The sequence below is a fragment of the Macrotis lagotis genome, chromosome 1 (assembly GCF_037893015.1).
Source record: "Macrotis lagotis isolate mMagLag1 chromosome 1, bilby.v1.9.chrom.fasta, whole genome shotgun sequence".
Taxonomy (NCBI): Eukaryota; Metazoa; Chordata; class Mammalia; order Peramelemorphia; family Peramelidae; genus Macrotis; species Macrotis lagotis.
Genome location: NC_133658.1, coordinates 41234066 through 41252747, shown reverse-complemented (window position 1 = coordinate 41252747; position 18682 = coordinate 41234066). Strand labels below are relative to the sequence as shown.

Genomic DNA, 18682 nt, shown 5'->3' with positions numbered 1-18682 from the left:
CGCTGAGGGGAGGGGGTGGGAAGAAAGGGTGGAAGAAAATTTTGTAACTTAAAAATATACATGTGCATTGGATGAATGTTGAAAAACTTTTATTTACATGTATTTGTAAAAATAAAATATCAATAAAGTTTCACATTTGATCTTCACAATAACTCTGAGAGGCAGAAGCTATCATTATCCCCCATTTTATACTTGAGGAAATTAAGGCAACTAGAGCATGAGTGGTTTGCCACTGTCTCAGAGCTAATATCTGAAGTCACATTTGAAATTGGTTCTTCCTGACTTCAGGTGCAACACTATTGTCTGTGTCTTCTATCTGCCATTCAGATTTGGAGAATATCTTTGCCAAAAAGTGGAAAAGAGAATAGACAAGTTTTCATCAATCTTGAGGCAGCTGATGGTACAGAGGAGAGGTCACTAAGCTTCAAGTACAAAAGACTTGAGATGCTGGCTGTGTGATTTCAGGTAAGTCACTTAATCTGTAAGTTCTCTACTGTCAGGGTTGTTGTTATGTGGATCAGATGTGATAAAATTTATAAAAAAGCAAAAAGAAGGGCAGCTAGGTGGCACAGTGGATAGAGCATGGGCCCTGGAGTCAGGAGTACCTGGGTTCAAATCTGATCTCAGACACTTAATAATTACCTACCTGTATGGCCTTGGGCAAGTCACTTAACTCCATTGCCTTGCCAAAAAGAACAAAGAAAAAAAAAGAACCCTTAAAGACAGCCAGATGGAGCAGTGGATAGAGCACTGGACTTGAAAATGGGAAGATGGGAATCAAACCCAGCCTCAGACACTTGATACCAGCTCTGTGACACTGGGCAAGTCACTTAACCCTGAATGCCTCGAATACAGAGCCTTCTCTAGTCCTGATTCATGTCTGACTGCTGGAGGCAGATGGAGGAGAAAGTGAGACTGGCAACTGGTGGAGCCCTCCCTCACTCAAATCCACTTCACGTGCTGGTCATGGCATCACCTCCCCGATGGCTGGTCTTCGAAAGGAAAGCAATCCAGTGAACCTGCTATTGGACTGTTGCTCTGAAGACTTCAGTAAGGGTGGCTTAGAGAACCAAAACGCCGTGGCATAAAGCTGGAAGCAAATGAACTCCTTAACCTTTGGGATATGGCGACAAGCTCATAGAACTTTCCTAAAGCATGATGAACATGAAGAATTCGACAGCTATCCTTTGTAGAGGGCTTTTTTGAAGAAAGACTTTATTTATTTTGAGTTTTACAATCCCCCCCACATTCTTGCTTCTCTCCCCCGCCCCCCACAGACGTCTGGTCGTGTTTGAAAGCTTGGAGAGAATTTTGCAGATGTCCGCGCCACAGCCCCGGGGTGCAGGTGCCGTGACGGATTCTGTGCCTCTCATGCGCGTCGGACCAGAGTGCGAGCCACACAGCTGCTCCCCTGGGGGAGGCCACAAGTCCGGTAGCAGAGATCTGGCTTGGGAGTCCAAGGCCCGGAGTTCCAGTCCCGCCCAGGGCTGCCCCTGCCCGGACTGCGCAGCTGGGATCCCTCCCCTTCTCTACGGGGGCCTCTGAGGATCCCCCCAATACGAAGGGCAGTGCCGGCTCCGAGTGCCCCGGGGGCGACCCCGAGGGCGTCCTGCGCGCCGCCAGCAAAGTACAAGGAGGGGGCAGCTGCTGGGGATCCGGGACCACTTCGGGGGGACCTGGGGCGGGGGCCGCCCTGGGGAGCGGGAGGGCGGGGCGCGTGCGTGCCGGGCAGCGGGCCACGTGCAGCCGGGGTGGGGGCGGCCGCGCGGCCTGCGCCGCCGCCGGGCGCCCGGCAGGGGGCGGCCTGGCCTCGGGCCCCGCGGCGCCCCTCCCCCCGGCCCCGCCTCCCGGCCCGCCGGCCCCGCTCCCGTCACTCAGCCGGCCTTGCACACTCGCTCACACTCGCGCCCGCCTCGCCCGCGCCCCGCGCCCCCGCCCCGCGCCCGCCGACGCCGCCCCCCAGCCCCGAGCCCGCCGGACCCCCGAGCCCCGCCCGGGCCCGCCGCCGCCGCCGCCGCCAGCTCAGCTACGCGAGCCCGGGGATCGGGAGGCACCCGCAGGCCGCGCCCCCGACCTGGGCCCGGCCCGGCCCGGCCCCGGCGCCGACCCGGCCCGGCCGCGGAGCAGGAGGACGAGGGGGGGAGGAGCTGCAGTCGAGGGGGGCCGAAGGGTTGGAGCGACCCCCGCACCCCGGCAGGTCCCGGGCGAGCCGCAGGTGAGAGCGAGGGGGAGCCGGGCCCGGCGGCGCAGCCCCCCACCCGGAACGACCCCGGCCGCCCCCCCACACCCGGGACCCCCGGAGCCCCCCCCGACCCCTCCAGGAGAGTCCCGTACCTCAAGAATGACCCCCCCCCCGCAGAGAATGACTCCCAGAGAGAGACCCCGGCCCACCCAGAGATCCAGGACCCCCTCGGAGAGACCCCGGTCTCATTGGTGACCGCACTGGGGGAGACCCCAACCCCCAGGTTCCAGGAGCCATCAGCCACTCCAAAGAGAACCCTGGGAGACTTTAGCCTGGAGCCAGATTCCAGCCTCAATGGTGACCCCTCTGGGAGAGACTCCGACTCCCGAGAGATCCGGGACCCCAGAGAGGCGCCCCAGCACCCCCTCCCCCCGACCTTGGCCTCACTGGTGACCCAGAGCTACCCTAGGAGATTCCCCCCTCCCCTCTCGAGAAAACCTAGACCTGACCCTCTTGAGGAGCCTCTAGCAGTCTGCCAGCCCCTGCCCCAGCCTCTCTCTGTCCCCAGCCCCTTCCTCCTTCCTGCTTCCCCCCTCCGGTACTCCCTTCTTCACACACCCCCTTCCCTAATATTCCTCCAGATCTAACCTTACTTTTCCGGAATCCTTCCCCAGCCCAGTATCTGCCTCTTGGAACTTCCTGCCTGCCCCATGGCCAGAAAGGAAACTGTCCTTAGTCCCGGCCAGCGGAACCCAAGTTAGCATTTCCCCCTTGTAACTGGGGACTATTTTCTGCTGTGGTTTCTGTTATCTGGTCGACTTCCTCCTCCAAAGGCTTAGCCAGGAAAAGCCCCAGGCTGGTCTCCAGGGGGAGAGGAGGCCCTCCTCTCCTACTCTTTATTGTGACAGCTAATTTGGGGGTGGGTGGGGGTGGCGGGGGCATGAATGGGCTAGTGGGAAAGCTTTGCTTTCTCCTTAAAAAAAAGCCCTACCCCTTTCTCCCAGGCTTTCTCTGGATCGCTTGTTGTCTGTGTTTATTGAATTTCTTGTCCCCCTGTTTTCGATTCCATCCCAACGGCAGCTCAGCTGGGCAGGGCAGGGCGTGGGGGGCTGGGGAACTGAAGATCAGCTTTCACTGGGATTCAAAGGGAAAGAGAAAGGGATTCTGGAGGGTGGGTGGGTGGGTGAGTGTGGGCTTTACCTTTTCAGAATGCTTCTAATAGAAGAAGCTTGGCCGGGCTGCTTGGAGGCATCCACAGTTAGCCCAGGGCTTTCCCAGGGTTAAATTCTGAACTGGTGTGTTTATTAAATGGGGGGGGGGGGAAGGTATGTGTAACCTCAAGGTTATGACAGACTGAAAAGCCAAGATGTTGAATAGAGGAGAATGTTTGTGTTGGAGCAGATCTCTCACTGTGCTGGTTATTTCCTTGAATTCTCCTTTCCTGGGAAGTTGGTGGAATTTTGATGGGTGGTCGATTCCTTTGCTTCCCTTCTCACTCCCTTACCCTCCCACTGGCTTCTGTCTTCTTGGGCCAAAGCATGGCAAGGACGTGTTCAATTGAAGATTTCTTTTTGCAGTCCTCTTTCCCTACCACCACCCACAGATAGTAGGTAGATGAGAATGAAGTCTGGTAGTTGTGTTTTTCCTTCAGAACTGAGTGGGAGGGCAAACTGGCTTTGGAGCAAAAATTCCAGGACTAGGGATAATCTGGAATTGTAGAATGTTTACATTTTATTGGACGGCGGTCTCTCTGTTTGAACTTTCCTCTCCCGAGGTTGTTACTGCTACAAAGTAGCGAGTTAACCAGTAAGATTGCCACAAAGTAGTGAGTTAACCAGCTAGATCGCCACAAAGTAGCGAGTTAACCAGTGAGATTGCCACAAAGTAGCAAGTTAACTAGCGAGATTGCCCCAAAGTAGTGAGTTAAGTCTTTGCTTGACGTTTCCTGCCTCTTTTTGGGAACTGCATTAAGTTGCATAGATTTTAATGTTAGGCTAGGGGGCCTCCTTCCAGGGACGGTTATCCTCCTCCTTTGCTGTGGGTTGTATTTTTTTTCCCTATACAGGAGGCAAATTAATAGACTCTTGGCTTCTTTCTCACACCAAAGTGAGGCAGTTGGAGTCATCAGTCTTGGATTAATTAGAAAGGCCAGGACATTTTCTAGAGATAACAGGTTTGCAGCACTGAATAAACTGAAGAGCTTTGGTCATTGGATCATTGACTGTAGAGCTGAAGAGGATTGTAAAGACCAGCGGGCCTCCTCTCCTGGTTTTACAGAGGAGTTCACTCCAGCCTCACCTAGTAAGTGGAGTGATGGCCATTTCAGACGTGTTCCTTTAAAACAGGTCATCACCTTGGCTCAAGTTCTGTGAATTTTCAACTCAGTTCAGCCAAAGTCCCACACTGGAGAGAGTGTGTGTGTGAAGTCGAGAGCCAGGCTCTTGTTTGACAGAGCTGATGCCCAGGGCGGCATGCCAGCTTTGAAGGAGCTTCTTTGGCTTCTACTTTAAATCTTAACAGTTGTTAGAGCAAAGGCACTTTGGACCTCAGATCTTTAGGAGATGGAGCTAAAAGCCTAGGTTATTCCTCAGATCCTAACAGGTCCTAGGGTTCTCTAGAATCTTGACAGAGAATGGGAAGAGGGAGAAGAGACAGCGACTTCTGAATGATGGCCCGATCAGCCCAGACTTGGATCTCTTCAGTCAGTTAATTAAGAGGGCCCAAGGGCAGGGGGACAAAAGAAGCTGCTGGGAGGCCGGTGGACTCTGGCTTGAGGATGATGACATGCGGACTTACGTCCAGGCCAGCTGCTGTCCAGCTTACGGTGAAGGCCCTTGGTGGCCAATCAGGAGGGTGTCGTCTCCCTGCTCCCCTCCCTGAGTCTTGGCCTAGTCCCGGGGAGGATTTTTGGGGTGGACTTTCTTCTCCCTCTAGGAGACAGAGGGCTAAGGCCTTGGGGGTTTTCTTTGGGTCTTGACGTCTGACTGTTTTTTTTTTTCTCTTCCCCACAGAGCCCTCGCCCTGCCAGCAGAGCTCGCCCTGCCGGGTCTGCCTGGCACCCCACCGCCCGGGGCGCCTTTGCCGGTGGGCTCCGGGACAGCGTCCGGCGCTTTCGGGTCCATGTGGTCGGTGACCTGAGAGCTCGCCTCCGGAGGCCACGCTTCTGATGCGGTAGAGGCTCCGTCCGCTCCGGCCGGAGGCCCCTGCCCCGACTCCCGGGGTGGGGTGCTCTTTCTGCTTTGCCGAGCCACCTAAAGCGGGAAACTGAAGCCGCTACTGTCCAAACCCTGTTTCTTCTTCCCCAGCATGTCGGAGAGCTGGCAGCAGCCCCCGCCGCCGCCGCCGCCGGCGCCCCCCCAGCAGCAGCCGCCGCCACCGCCGCCGCCGCCGCCGCCGCCTCCGGCTCCCCCGCAGCCGCAGCACCACGCCGAGGCCCCCCCGGCCCTGGCCGAGCACGCGCTGCCCCCCGGCGCGGCCGAGAACCCCCTGGGCTGCGCCGTCTACGGCATCCTCCTGCAGCCGGAGCCGGCCCTGCAGCACCCGCAGCCGCCGCCCCTGCAGGCGCCGGCCGAGCCGCCGCACAAGTGCGGGGTCTGCGGCCACGACCTGGCGCAGCTGGCCGGCCCCCAGGAGCACCAGTGCCTGCCGGGCCACGACCGCTCGTTCCAGTGCACGCAGTGCCTGAAGATCTTCCACCAGGCCACCGACCTGCTGGAGCACCAGTGCGTCCAGGCCGAGCAGAAGCCCTTCGTCTGCGGGGTCTGCAAGATGGGCTTCTCGCTGCTGACCTCCCTGGCGCAGCACCACGGGGTGCACAGCGGGGGCGCGCTCAAGTGCTCCATCTGCGAGAAGCCCTACAAGGCGGCCGAGCCGGCCGGCCCGCCCGCGGCGCCCACGCCCGCGCCGCCCGCGCCCGAGCCGGTGGACAAGCCCTACGGCTGCTCCATCTGCCAGAAGCCCTTCCGCCACCTGTCGGAGCTGGCGCGCCACGAGCGCATCCACACGGGCGAGAAGCCCTACAAGTGCACGCTGTGCGACAAGAGCTTCAGCCAGTCCTCGCACCTGGTGCACCACAAGCGCACGCACAGCGCCGAGCGGCCCTACAAGTGCTCCGTCTGCGACAAGACCTTCAAGCACCGCTCGCACCTGCTGCGCCACATGTACGCGCACTCGGGCGAGCAGCTCTTCCAGTGCCCCGCCTGCCAGCTGCACTTCCGAGAGTCGGCCGAGCTGCTGCAGCATGCCTGCTCGCCGGGCGGCGAGCGCCCCTTCCGCTGCGCCGAGTGCCAGAAGGCCTTCCGGCGGCCCTCCGACCTGCGGCAGCACGAGCGCACGCACAGCGCCGAGCGGCCCTTCCAGTGCGACCTGTGCCAGACCAGCTTCAAGCAGCAGTACGCGCTGCTGCGCCACCGCCGCACGCACAAGGCGCCCGGCGCCGCGGCCGAGCCCTTCAAGTGCGCGCTCTGCGAGAAGGGCTTCGCGCAGCCCGGCGCGCTGCTCTACCACCAGCACGTGCCCAGCCTGGAGAGCGTCTTCAAGTGCGGCGTCTGCCAGAAGGGCTTCGAGCAGAGCGCCGAGCTGCTGCGCCACAAGTGCGCCCAGGGCGCCGAGCGCCCCTTCCAGTGCTCCGTCTGCGCCAAGGCCTACAAGCGCGCCGCGGCGCTGCAGAAGCACCAGCTGGCGCACTGCGCCGAGAAGCCGCTGCGCTGCACGCTCTGCGAGCGCCGCTTCTTCTCCTCCTCCGAGTTCGTGCAGCACCGCTGCGACCCGGCGCGCGAGAAGCCGCTCAAGTGCCCGGACTGCGACAAGCGCTTCAAGTACGCCTCGGACCTGCAGCGCCACCGGCGTGTGCACACGGGCGAGAAGCCCTACAAGTGCCCGGCCTGCGACAAGGCCTTCAAGCAGCGCGAGCACCTCAACAAGCACCACGGCGTGCACGCCCGCGAGCAGCACTACAAGTGCGTCTGGTGCGGCGAGCGCTTCCTGGACCTGGCGCTGCTGCAGGAGCACAGCGCCCAGCACACGGCCGAGGGCGCCTACCAGGTGGCGGCCTGCCTGCCCTGAGCCGGCCCGAGCGCCCGGGGCGGGCGAGCAAGGCTTCCCCGGGCCCGGAGGAGAGGACCGAGCGCGCTTCTGCCGAGGGCTCCAAGATCAATCTCTGCCCCCCCCCCCCCCCCCCCCAGCCCTCTGGGGCCACCTGCCTCCGAGGCTAGGGAGCTTCCAGTCCCGATGACGGGGCCAGCTCGGCCTCCAGGGCCGGCGCGGCCTGGGCCTTGCCCAGCCACAGGGAAGGGCCGACTTTCCAGGGAGAGTCCCACGAGCTGTCCGGAGCGAGCCTCGGCCCTGAGAGTCCTCCTGTCACTCGACCCCTTCTGCCCTCCCCGCCAGAAGGATTCCGTTGAATTGTGACAAAAAGGAGCCGTCCACAGTCGGCAGCCTGGGGGGCCCTAGTCGTGCGAGCCTACGCAGCCCTCCTTGTCAGCACACCCAGGATGCTTCCTTCCATGTCTGGACACTTGCTGGGTCAGAGAGGCCATCCCTGGAGTCCACGCCGGCTGCTTGTGGGCCACTTTGAGTCTTGGGGGAGGGGGGAGGGGGGAGGGAGTAGAGATGGAGAAGAGTAGAAGAAGGGGAAATGGATATTTAAATGGAGCAAAGTCAAATAACCAACCTGATAACCACCAGGCCAACCCCGGCCCATGCATGCTTCCACCACATTTAACGGTGTGGTAGGCGTCTCAGCTTCTCTTCACAAACCATTTGTCCAGGCTGACTGAGTAGCGAGCAAGCTGGGCCCCCAGGAGAATGCCAGGAAATGTGGTGCAAACTGGGAGAGAGACTCAAAGTTTTGTTTTCTAATGAACATCCCACTTTCCCCCACTCCCACTCTCCCTGTCCATGGTCCTGGCATTTAAGAGTACTAGAAGCAATTCTGATCCAGGGGTCCAGGGGAGCTGTTCCGGCTCTCAGCTTGAAGGAGTGTAAAAGAAACCAGACCACCTCTCCAGTGAGCCCCACAGTCCAGGCCAGTCCTCAGGGAGGCGCTCCTCCTTCCCACTTGACTGTTAAGCTCTTTGTACTTTCCGCTGCCTCAACAGACATAGAACCTGATCTTACAAAAAAGTTGCTCTCTGCTATTTTTCATTTTGCTTTCTAAAAGCAGTTTGTTAATATTCACAAAGTTGTATAGTTTAATTTCATGTCATTTTGGATCTTCTATAAAAAAAAAGATATGCAAAAAAAGAATCCTGTGGTTGTAGCTAGCCATTTTGGACATTATTATCACTTAGTTTAAGGTTTAATGTTAGAAGTAAAAACATAGCCATCTCAAAAGAAAGCTAACTTATTCAAGTCATTTTTATGGGGACCCGCAGGTAACGAGACCTTCCAGTGCCAAACCGGCAGAAGGTCTTTCCCCTCCCTCAGGAATCACACATAGAAAGACTTGCCAAAGATTTTAATTCCATTCATTCATTACCATGCATTCCTTTAATGCTGAAAAGTCTGAATGGCTCCTCTGAAACCCCAGTCATTGTGGGTAATAGAACCTGTCCTGGAACCCAGAGAGTCCAACTTGAAATCTGTTGGCTTCTGAACTGAGCTTTAAAAGAAGAGCAAGATTTTGTGGCTAAGAGAATATCAGATGAGTTTGGGGAATAGCTGAAGCCCATGATGGCTAGAAGATAGAGTACATGGCCAGGAGTAGAAGGAGATGAGGTTCAAAAGATTTGGTTGAAGCTATAAGGTTGAGGACTCAAGGACTTTAAAATAGGACCAGGGATATTTTGTACTTTATCCTTTAGTCTGGACACAGAATGGGTAAGTTACAGAGACTAAATGGTTGGGGTTAGGCATTAGGAAGATTCCTAATAATAGTTGAGATTGAGCTGAGGAAAGACTTCTTAGAGGAACCCTGGAAGGAAGGCCCTCAGGCAGCCAGGGCTCTGTTGGCCTCCCCATGCCCTCTTTGGCTTCTCCAGATTCCTCACAGAAGGCAGTTGTAGAGGGTGTGCCTTGTCATTTCCTGCCCGAGAGCACTCCCCTTTTCACTTGGTACAGAAATCTTGGGCTATGGCAGCTTCTGAGCTTCCCATTGTCATCTTGTTACTAGCTTTCTGGGCAGCAGGTTTCTTTGCATCCTTTGTTAAACCCCAGTTCCTGTGCCTGCTCAGAAGATGGGTTGGGCAGTCCCCTGAGAATGGAAAGGGTGAACTCCTGAGCCACATAATCAGTTGTTCCTATATCAGGAAACTGTCTTGTTAGCTACCCTTGGCTTCATTGGGTTCCTTGACTAGCTAGCTGACTGAAAGAGCTTCAGACTGGGGTCCTGGGTCAGACCTAAGCAAAATTGTGAGGTCACTGAGTTTTTGTTAATCTCCCTTTTCATGAACTCTTCCCCTCATCTGATATTTCTCCCATATCCCAGGTTTCCAGGCCCCCTCCTTATTTGTATAGGAAGCAAAGTTAACACTTGTAATGAAAAGCAGCAAAAGTCATTTCCTATTCCTAGAGTATGTATTTTATTAATAAGCCTTCTGGAATTATAGACTACTTATTCTTGGGCAGTGGACTTTTCTTTCCATCTTGGTTTTTGTTTTGATTAGCAATTTCTTTAGCAAAGACATAGCACAATACCAGTTACAAAGCATCTCTCCAACACCTTGGGCATATACCGGAGTCTAAAATGTACAGTGAGAGTGAGGCCTATCTACCTCAGATTCTGAGCATGATGCTGGGCAGTGCATTTCACCACAAAGTGGCAAAGCTTGACTGAGCAGACCAATCCAGGAGTCTCCTAGACTTGCTTTTGATGGATAGCTGAAGTCTTCACCCTCAAGACTTGCTTGTCTTGGTGGTACTGGGTCCTCAGGCTGGTGTGATCATGTACTTCTCAGCTGGGAGTGCTATAGAGCTCTCTCCCTAAGGCAGCCACCCTTAGCATCAGAAGATTCTTTCCTTTGATACAGCCCAAGTCAAGACATCAGACCTGTCTCATCAACAATTCAGCCTGTCTCCAAAGTAGTTTATTTATTTCCTTTAGCTATTCCATTTTGCCTTAGAGTGACTCAGTTCATTTTTATGTCTCAAAATTCTTTAGAGATCTAATGTCTCCATGTGACAAGGGTTTTCACACCCGTGTATGCTCCATGGGCAGTTACCGTATACTTCAGCTACTCCCCAGTCTTGTCTGATACTCTTTAGTCATAAAATCTTGTCTTCTTTCAAGGCAGTAACAATCCCTCTGACCCTTGTTAAGGAACTGGGGTGGATTAGGAGAGAAAGAACTTATTCTGAGATCACCTTGTCTAGTACAAGATTTTCTGTATAGTATTGGTTGAGGTGGGGAAAGCAAGTCAACCATTTTTTTTAAGACAATTGGGTTAAGAGATTTGCTCAGGGTAACAATAAGAAGCTTCTGAGGCTGGATTTGAACTCAAGTCCTCTTGATTCCAGGGCTAGTACTCTGTCCATTGCTCTTAGCTGCCCCCAGCCATTCTCTAGGACTCAGACATCTCTAGATTGAGAGTCAGAATGTGGAACCAAGTGGAAAGATTGAAGAATAAGTCTGGAAGCCAGAATGATAATCCCAGTTCTACCACCAGCCATGTAACTTTGAGGTCTGGACAGGTGTCATTACCTTGCCCAGTTAGCTTTTGCAAAAGGAGGAGTTTAGATATAGTGGTCTCTACGGGTCTGGGGAAGTGAAGACCAAGTGTTCTTGACTGATCACCAGTTCTGGGCCTGCTCTTTTGCTCAGCAGTTTCCTGAAGGATCTCGAAGTCCTGGATTTGAGGTCTAGGGGCTAGAAGAGATCTCCAAGGTCTTCTAAGCCAACCTTGTTCTCTAGTTAAGGAAATCTCAGAAAGGTTGTGACTCATTCAAGGTTGCACAGGCATAAAGTGTCAAAGGATTTGAACTCAGGCCCTTTGACTTTAGGGCTTTTTCCACCATTCCTTCCTCACTTCCATCTTCTCATGAAATGATCAGCTGAATTATGGAATTTGGTTTGAAGTGGTCAGATGAGACTGTCTGAACCCACTTAGGGGAACAGGAATTGGACCTGAGAGAACAGGTAAGATATTGAGTGGATAATTTGCTTTGGACTAAAGAGCAATCATGGCTGAATCACATTGGATCTGTCATCTATTCATTCTCCAACAGAGTGCCCAGTGGGGGTGGGTTGGGGTAGAGGGAGTTGGCTGTGGATCTCTTTTCTTGCTATGCAGAAGCATTCATTGGGTCCTAATTTAGATCTGAAAGAGACCTCAGAGCAAAGCCCAAGTCAGACACTTGTCCGACAACACCCACTGTGACCTGGCTCGGAACCCTCCAAGAAGACTTGTTGGACTCCATTCATGTGTGAACATTCTTCAGTGATCAGTTTAGGGGTCATTAATTTCCAACTTATTAATACAGGCCTGCCCTTCTTGATGTCATTAATTACTTCTGTGGAAACATTAGGTAAAGTACTGGGCAAAAAGTTTTAAACCTGCCCCTGGCCAGGAAGTTACAGTGTGGCTCCATGGCTATTAGTGGGATTCTGTTAACAGAATGTATCGACGATGCTGTGAAATAGTCAGGACAACTATGTGGTGCTTCACTTGTTTTTAAAATTATTCTAGGATGGGCAGGGGGGTTCAATGATCCCCATCCTTGAGGGCAAGGAGCTTTTATTTTTTATGATTTTTATCTTTTCCCCCTCAGGGTACCTGGGACAAGATTGAATGAAGTCACTACTTGTCACTGATGCAGACAGTTTCAGTGACAATAATATCCTCTACTACATACCAGCCACTGGACTAAGGGCTTTTCATAACTGTTTGGCCCTTTCTGTTTTATTTGATGCTATTATTATTATTATTATTCCTATTTTATTAACGGGGGAAACTGAAGCAAACAAAGGTTATTTGTCCAAGGTCACCCAGCGGAGAAGTGTCTGCCCTCGGTTTGAGAAATATTCACCAGCCTTCTCTACCAAGATTGGATTGGGCAAGGGGCTCACTTGAGACTTGACTTTCAGACTCCCATAGATTTCTAGACTTGTAATATTGATAGATACTGTAATATTTGATAATGATTTCATTGATGAGGCCTTTGGAGCTTGAGAACCATCCAGATTCACTGGACATTTAAACCATGTAACGTTCACACCTAGTGTAGATGACTGGATGTTGGGAAGCCAGCTGGTCTTCCAGCCAAGCTTTAGAGAAAACCTGCTAGACTTCAGATAAAGTTCTGCTAAACTGACTTGACTTCTGAGCAGCACTTTCTTCTCCCCAATCCTCCCTGGGGGGATGGTTGCTAGATGCTGAAGCTATCTAGAGAGACCTTTCTGCTTACTGAATCTTGTAGTTCTGGTTTAGGATGCTACAGATTCTCAAATGTTTGGATTAGTGACCTAGGAAGTATCAGGGGCTTTGAAAGGGATTAGAAGAACAAAATATTAGTGCCTCTGCATTGCTGGGCCTGTTGGGAATTGTTCTGAGGAGCTGAGGTTTTTTCAATAGCCATTGACCTGAGGAGGAAGAATGGCTCCATCTTGGTCTTAAGGGCAAAAAGGCAATTCTAGGTAGGTCTAGGACTAGTCATTAAAGTAAGCTGTAAGTCAGGAGCACTGAGATCAACTGCTTTAACTTTGGAAGCAAAGGTCTATTGCATTCTGTCTTGGATTCTCTGCCTGTGCATGGGGGTGCACAGATGGGGTGGGAAGAGATGACTCCCAAAACAAAAGTCCTTTAGAAGGAAAGCATCCACAACTCTGTAGCACCTTGTTGTGCTAACTAGAATGGTTACTTTCTCACCTATGTGGAGTTTGAGTTGAGGAAGCTGTTGAAAACAAAAAAGATCAAATAGAAAGCTTTTTGCTGTCCATGCAAGGGTTGATGAGATCCTGACCAAAATGATGACTTGAGGGGAAGGAAGAAAATGGATGGAGTCATAGAACCAATTGAATTTGACACCTCACTAAATTTAAGGGATTAGGGATAGAGAAGAGTCAAGGATACCAACAAAGTTCTGAACCAAGATAACCAAAAGATTGGATGGTGGTACCCTTAATTCCAATAGGGAAGTTGATTGATGGGAAGGAGGGGGCAGAAAAGGAGGAGTGAATTCCATTGTCACAGCCTGTTACACTGAGCTCCTTGAAAGCAGGAACCCTCCCCCACCCCGCTTTGTTTTCCCAGCATTTAGCACACTGTTTGGCACATATAGCCTCTTTATTGCTAGTTGATTGGCTATTGTTTCGAATTCTAATTATACATCCAGGAGGAGATATCTAGCAGGGAGGTGGTTAAAACCAAAAAGAAATGAGATTTGAAGACTACCTGTGTAAATACAGAAGATCTAATGAAACCAATGAGAATGTACGCAGAAGTTGAAACCCAGAACATTCCCTTTTCCAACACTCATACTTAGGGTCTTGTCTAAAAATTGATCACTAGCTATATGGTGTTGACCAAATAAATGGGATGTAAAGAAAAGCAAAAGAAAGTCCCTACCTTCAAGGAGCTCTTAAACTAATGGAGAGAACCCAAAAAGAAGCTGAAAAGGGGGAGGGATAGAGCACAATGGAGTCCTGTAACCAGGCAGGGACTGAACTTCTTCCAAAGAGGACCTGGGAGAAACTCTGATGTCTACCCTCCACTCTCTCCAATCAAAGAGAGTGAGGGGCCCAAGGGTCAGATACTAAGGAATTGTGAATTGCTAAGTTGATTTGATACTGCTGGAAGATGAGCTTCTAGAGACAGTAGTGGAGTCCAGTTAAGCAACCATATGGGAAGTGATGCTTAGGGAATCTGGAGGAACTTTCTGATGTCTCTCTAATCATAGGGAGGAAGGGGCCATGAGGGAAGGGAATGCTGAGGAAATGTGTGAAATATATGGTGATCTATCAGAGGAAACAAAAAATGGTCTCCTGGTGATAGGAAAAGCAGAGGGAGTACCCAAGGGTTGGTTGATAGTGTTAAAAGCTTCAAAAGGGTTCAGCAGAATGAGTTCTGAGAAAAGGTCACTAGATTGAGGTAACCTTGGAAAAAGTAATTTCAGTCGGGTTGGAATCTAAATTGTAGGAGTTAAATGAATGGGTGAGAGAGTCAGGGCAATATTTGTAGACAATATTTTTAGGAGGTTGTTAGAGGGAGGAAAGAGGATGGCTTTGGGGGATGTCAGGGTCAAGGGGAAATTATATTGTGTTCTTTTAAGCATGAGGGAAATTGATTTCAGGCAAAGAGGAATGGGCAGTAGAGAGGGGAGATGAGGAGGGAATGACGGAGGCCATTAGCTCTGGGAGAAGAACACCGGATGAAGGCAAAGTAAGGCCATTTTTTTTTTCTGAATTGGGTCTTAAGGTCCCTTCCTTCCCCTTACAATAAACAAAGGCAGACCTGGATTGAAGCCAATCTGGATATTCTAGCTCCTTTAGTGGTATCCCTGCTGCCCTTAAAGAAGGAACCTAGATTTAGATTTAGGAGAAGTCTCAGAAGCTATCATGTCTAATAACTGATGTTACAGATGAGGCAGAAAGAGATGATTTGCCTGGGGTCATAGTATGTTGTGAAGATTTGAACCCAGGTCTTTTGACTCCAAAAGCAGTATTCTCAACACCATTCCACATTGCCTTCTATCTTTCCTTTAACTTGATTAGATTACATTTCTATTTTAGTCATAGGCCAGCTCCCCAGTTAATTCTCAAAGCTCAATCCTTTTCTGATCAGATTCTTAGTCGTTGAGGTTTTCATTTAATCTAGAAAGAGAATAGCTTCTCAAGTTCTTTTTCAGCTTCTAAACCATGACATTGTGCAGAATGACAGAGACAGCTTTTTAAAAGTGGACTCTTCCCTATTTATGGATTTTGTGGGCAGGTCAGCATCCAATTCTGTGTTAATTCTTTCTGTATGTCTGCATTCACCCATCTATCCAACAGAATTTATTAAGCAATATGTATGTCTTCTGTCAGCCCCTAGAAAGATACAGAAACATGAGACTTGGTCCCTGCCCTTGGGATGATTCTAATCTATTTGGAAACCAAGTTTTCTAACAGAGTTTTTTGAGTCTCTTACTCTGACCCTGTCTTAGCTTAGCAATATGCTCATGTTACCTTGGGCAAGTTCCTAGAATTCCCTAGCCACTGGAAATGTGGGCAATTTGTTGGACTCATGTCTTCTTATTACCTGAATGACTATTTCCAAGTCACCTCTCCTTTGACCAGAAATCTTGGTTCTTTCTCTTGTGGACATATATTTTATTACCAAGAGGATCCTTCCCTATCTTCAGTGAAATAACTGAGCCTATTTTGCTTCTATCACCTATTGGTGTCAATCTCAAGTAGAGACATAATGACTTTAGAAAATCCCAAATTACCTCATCTATAATCTTTACATTTCGCTAAAGATTTCCCAATAACATTTCAATCTGGTTTTGGTCAAAACTCAGGAAGTTTGTGGGAAGCCTTGAGTTTGACAAATCTCCACTTATAGGATGTCAAACATGAACTAAATGCTTATCTATCTACCCCATAATAACCTAGGTATGGTGTCTAGAATCAGGGACAATAGATTGCCATTTTCTAGTTACCCCCTTGCTTGCCAACATAGGGAAACAAAACCCAGCGGAAAATTGGGGAGCTCAGGAAATCAATTTCATTACCACAAGGTAGTGAATTCATCCCCCAAAGCCTGAAGAAGCTGACAGTCATTTGGCATTTTGAAGAAAAAGGAGCATGGTGGTACTTTGGTAACTGCCTTTGGAATCAGGGAGATAGGGGTGGCTGGAACCCAGGGCAGGTGAAAGGCTACTAGAGTGACTGCTGCAGGATAGGAGGAGGAAGAGCTAGGATGATCTTGGGTTGTGTTGAGAGCTTTGGCTTCCTGGATGAACATGTACTGTATTTTCCTCCACTGACCTTTGCCCTGGGCATCCCAACATCTAGATAATAATATAGTATTTACACAACCAATTTGTAATACAAAGAGATTTACGGCTATCTAAGTTAGATGCTGCTATCAACACCATTTTATACATAAGGAAACTGAGGCAACTAGAGGTTGTGACTTGCCCAAGGCCACAGACTTAATATCTGAGATTTGATTTGAACTCAGATCTTTCTTACTCTAGGCCCAGCATTCTAGTCATTATTCATCCAGTGTATGGTCAATTCTGGGTAGTTTAGGAAGGTCAGTGGTAAATTGTGGCATCTTCATAGCTGGGGAATGCTAAGGAGGAGATCAACCACAAGTTTGTGTCATGTGAACATTGGTTGAGGGGACTGGAGATGAAGACAAAATTTGGAGAACATAGTCCCTGTTTTCAAGGATGTGCAGGGATGCCTTGAATAGGGACTGTTTTGTTCTATTTGACCCTAGGTGGGAGAACTAGAAACCATCCATCAGTGGACAGTACAAGGAAACAATGTTGGACTTGATGGCAGAAAAAAAACTTTGCAAACAATTGTAATTAGCCCAAAATGGAATGATTCCTGGTCATGGTGAGGATGTCCCTCATTAGATGCTTTCATGTATGGGAGGGAGGGATTCATTTTCCAGCTGGCTCTAGCTAGATGTCCCTTCCAGCTCTAACATCTTGTTTCCCTAGAGTTCAACACCCACCCTAGGGAGAACTTTAGTCCAGTGCCAGAGTATTTCTTTTTCTTTTTCTTTTTTGCAAGGCAAATGGGGTTTAGTGGCTTGCTCAAGGCCACAACAGCTAGGTAATTATTAAGTGTCTGAAACCGGATTTGAACTCAGGTACTCCTGACTTCAGGGCCGGTGCTTTATCCACTGCGCCACCTAGCCGCCCCATAGTGCCAGAGTATTTCAAGGGCATATTCAACAAGTTTCCTCTCCCACTCATCTGTTTCTTTAAAGGTAATTTGTTCCTCTGTAGTTCCAGAACATATTGAACATTTGTTTTTAGAAATGATGGAGTCCATGGGTGAGCTCTGATCTCTAGTCCTATGCTTCCAGTGGGAAAAGGCTGGTGGCTTTGAAGCATTATTGATGATTTCTGGCTGTTCTTCACATGGGCAATTCGGTTGACATGGCCTCCCCTATTCCCACTGAGGATTCCAAGGGTCCGGAAATCCTTTTTATCCACTTTGCAGGGGGCATTTGAGGTAGCCTTTCCCAGTATGGCATAACCCACCAAGTTACTTCCTCTTGTAGTGTCCTGTGACTAACACTTCTATAGGAAGCCAAGCCCAGAGACAAAACACCATGAATACAGGGAGGTTTCCTGCCACTCAGAGTGGGTAACAGATTAGGGATGTCCAGATTTGTATCTAAAACTACTGGGGTCTCTGTGCCTGTAAGATGTAAGGTGTAGATGTGGAAACTGAGGTGTTCCCTGCATCTCCAACATCTGTCAGGATATCCGGCACGTGGTATTTAATAGAAACCTCTTGAACTGAATGGGAGCTGGCTGTATCCAGAGGAAGAGCAGTGAGCACTTTGGGGGTGCCCTCACTGAAGGAAATGGGGAGAATTTAGACATGTGATCTAGGGATTGAGATGGGAGGAGACACCTCACTGGTCCCCTGACCCTCTCCTATATGGTCCCTCTGATTGACAGGCAGCACCTCCCCTAGTCCTTCTAGCCAGATGCGTGGTACTGCCACACAACTTGCTTGGGATCCATCTGTGTCCCACTGACTTGGCCTCTAGAGGTAGGTGTGGGCTAGGAGAACAGTTATCCTTGCCCTGGTACAGCAGAGGGAGCCCCAGCAGAGGCTGATTCTCGGGAAGCCAGGAGAGCTAAAGGTGAGACACAGACTGTGTCTATATGTGAGTTGGGTTGTGAGTGGGCATGGATGTGGGGAGCAGCACAACAATGAGACAAGAGCTTTCAGCTCCCCACAGACAGGGTTTAGACATCCCTTAACTTGGGAATATTAAAAATCCTTTTCCATTTTCTATTTACTTTGTGAATGCTTTTATTTTGTAGTGAACTAAAAAATAAGATCTCCCACACCCTATGCCCATCCAGCCTAAGGCTGCCTTACCCACTTTATTCTATACCATAGTGGCCATGAATGTTATTAGTAGGTGAATGGGGAAGACTGGAGGTGGGGGAGATGACAGGAAGAAATTCTGGGCTCAGGGGAGACGATCTTGGAAACACCATCCTGAAACCAGCTCTCCTTCGTGAAGTTGAACACCAGATACCCTCCCCAGAAATAAGGGGACCAGACCCAAAGAGCTAGGCCGCAGGACAATGGGGTCCCTAGTTCCTCTCTCGGGAAGGTAGATTTGTCTGTTTCTGCACCTTCGGCATCAGAGAAGGGAAACTAAATGGAGCTTCATTGGCTTAGCTTTCCAGAGCATTCTCCTTATAGCACAATGATATAAAAAGGAGAATCATCACTTTGTAAATGAGCACACTGAGACACAGAGAGGAAAACTTATTTGTCTAGTCAGTTAGCTAGATCAGAAACTGAGTCAGAGTCCTTTTCTTCAAGCTCAGGTGCCACCTTCTCTGAGAAACCTTCCCTGGCCCTCTCCCCCC

The 18682-nt window shown here is 50.5% G+C and overlaps 1 protein-coding gene across 2 annotated transcripts; it reads left to right on the top strand.

Annotated features, from left to right (window-relative positions):
* The first annotated feature begins 294 nt into the window (after positions 1-294).
* ZNF319 (zinc finger protein 319) lies at positions 295-7317 on the top strand. Of its 2 annotated transcripts, none has more exons than XM_074198839.1 (2): positions 295-465; positions 5194-7317. In XM_074198839.1, the coding sequence occupies exon 2, from the start codon at positions 5489-5491 to the stop codon at positions 7244-7246; it is 1758 nt and encodes a 585-aa protein (XP_074054940.1). In that variant the 5' UTR covers positions 295-465; positions 5194-5488; the 3' UTR covers positions 7247-7317. The 2 variants fall into 2 exon arrangements, with proteins under 2 accessions (XP_074054940.1, XP_074054930.1); XM_074198829.1 differs by lacking the exon at positions 295-465 and adding an exon at positions 1980-2215.
* Positions 7318-18682: the final 11365 nt, after the last annotated feature.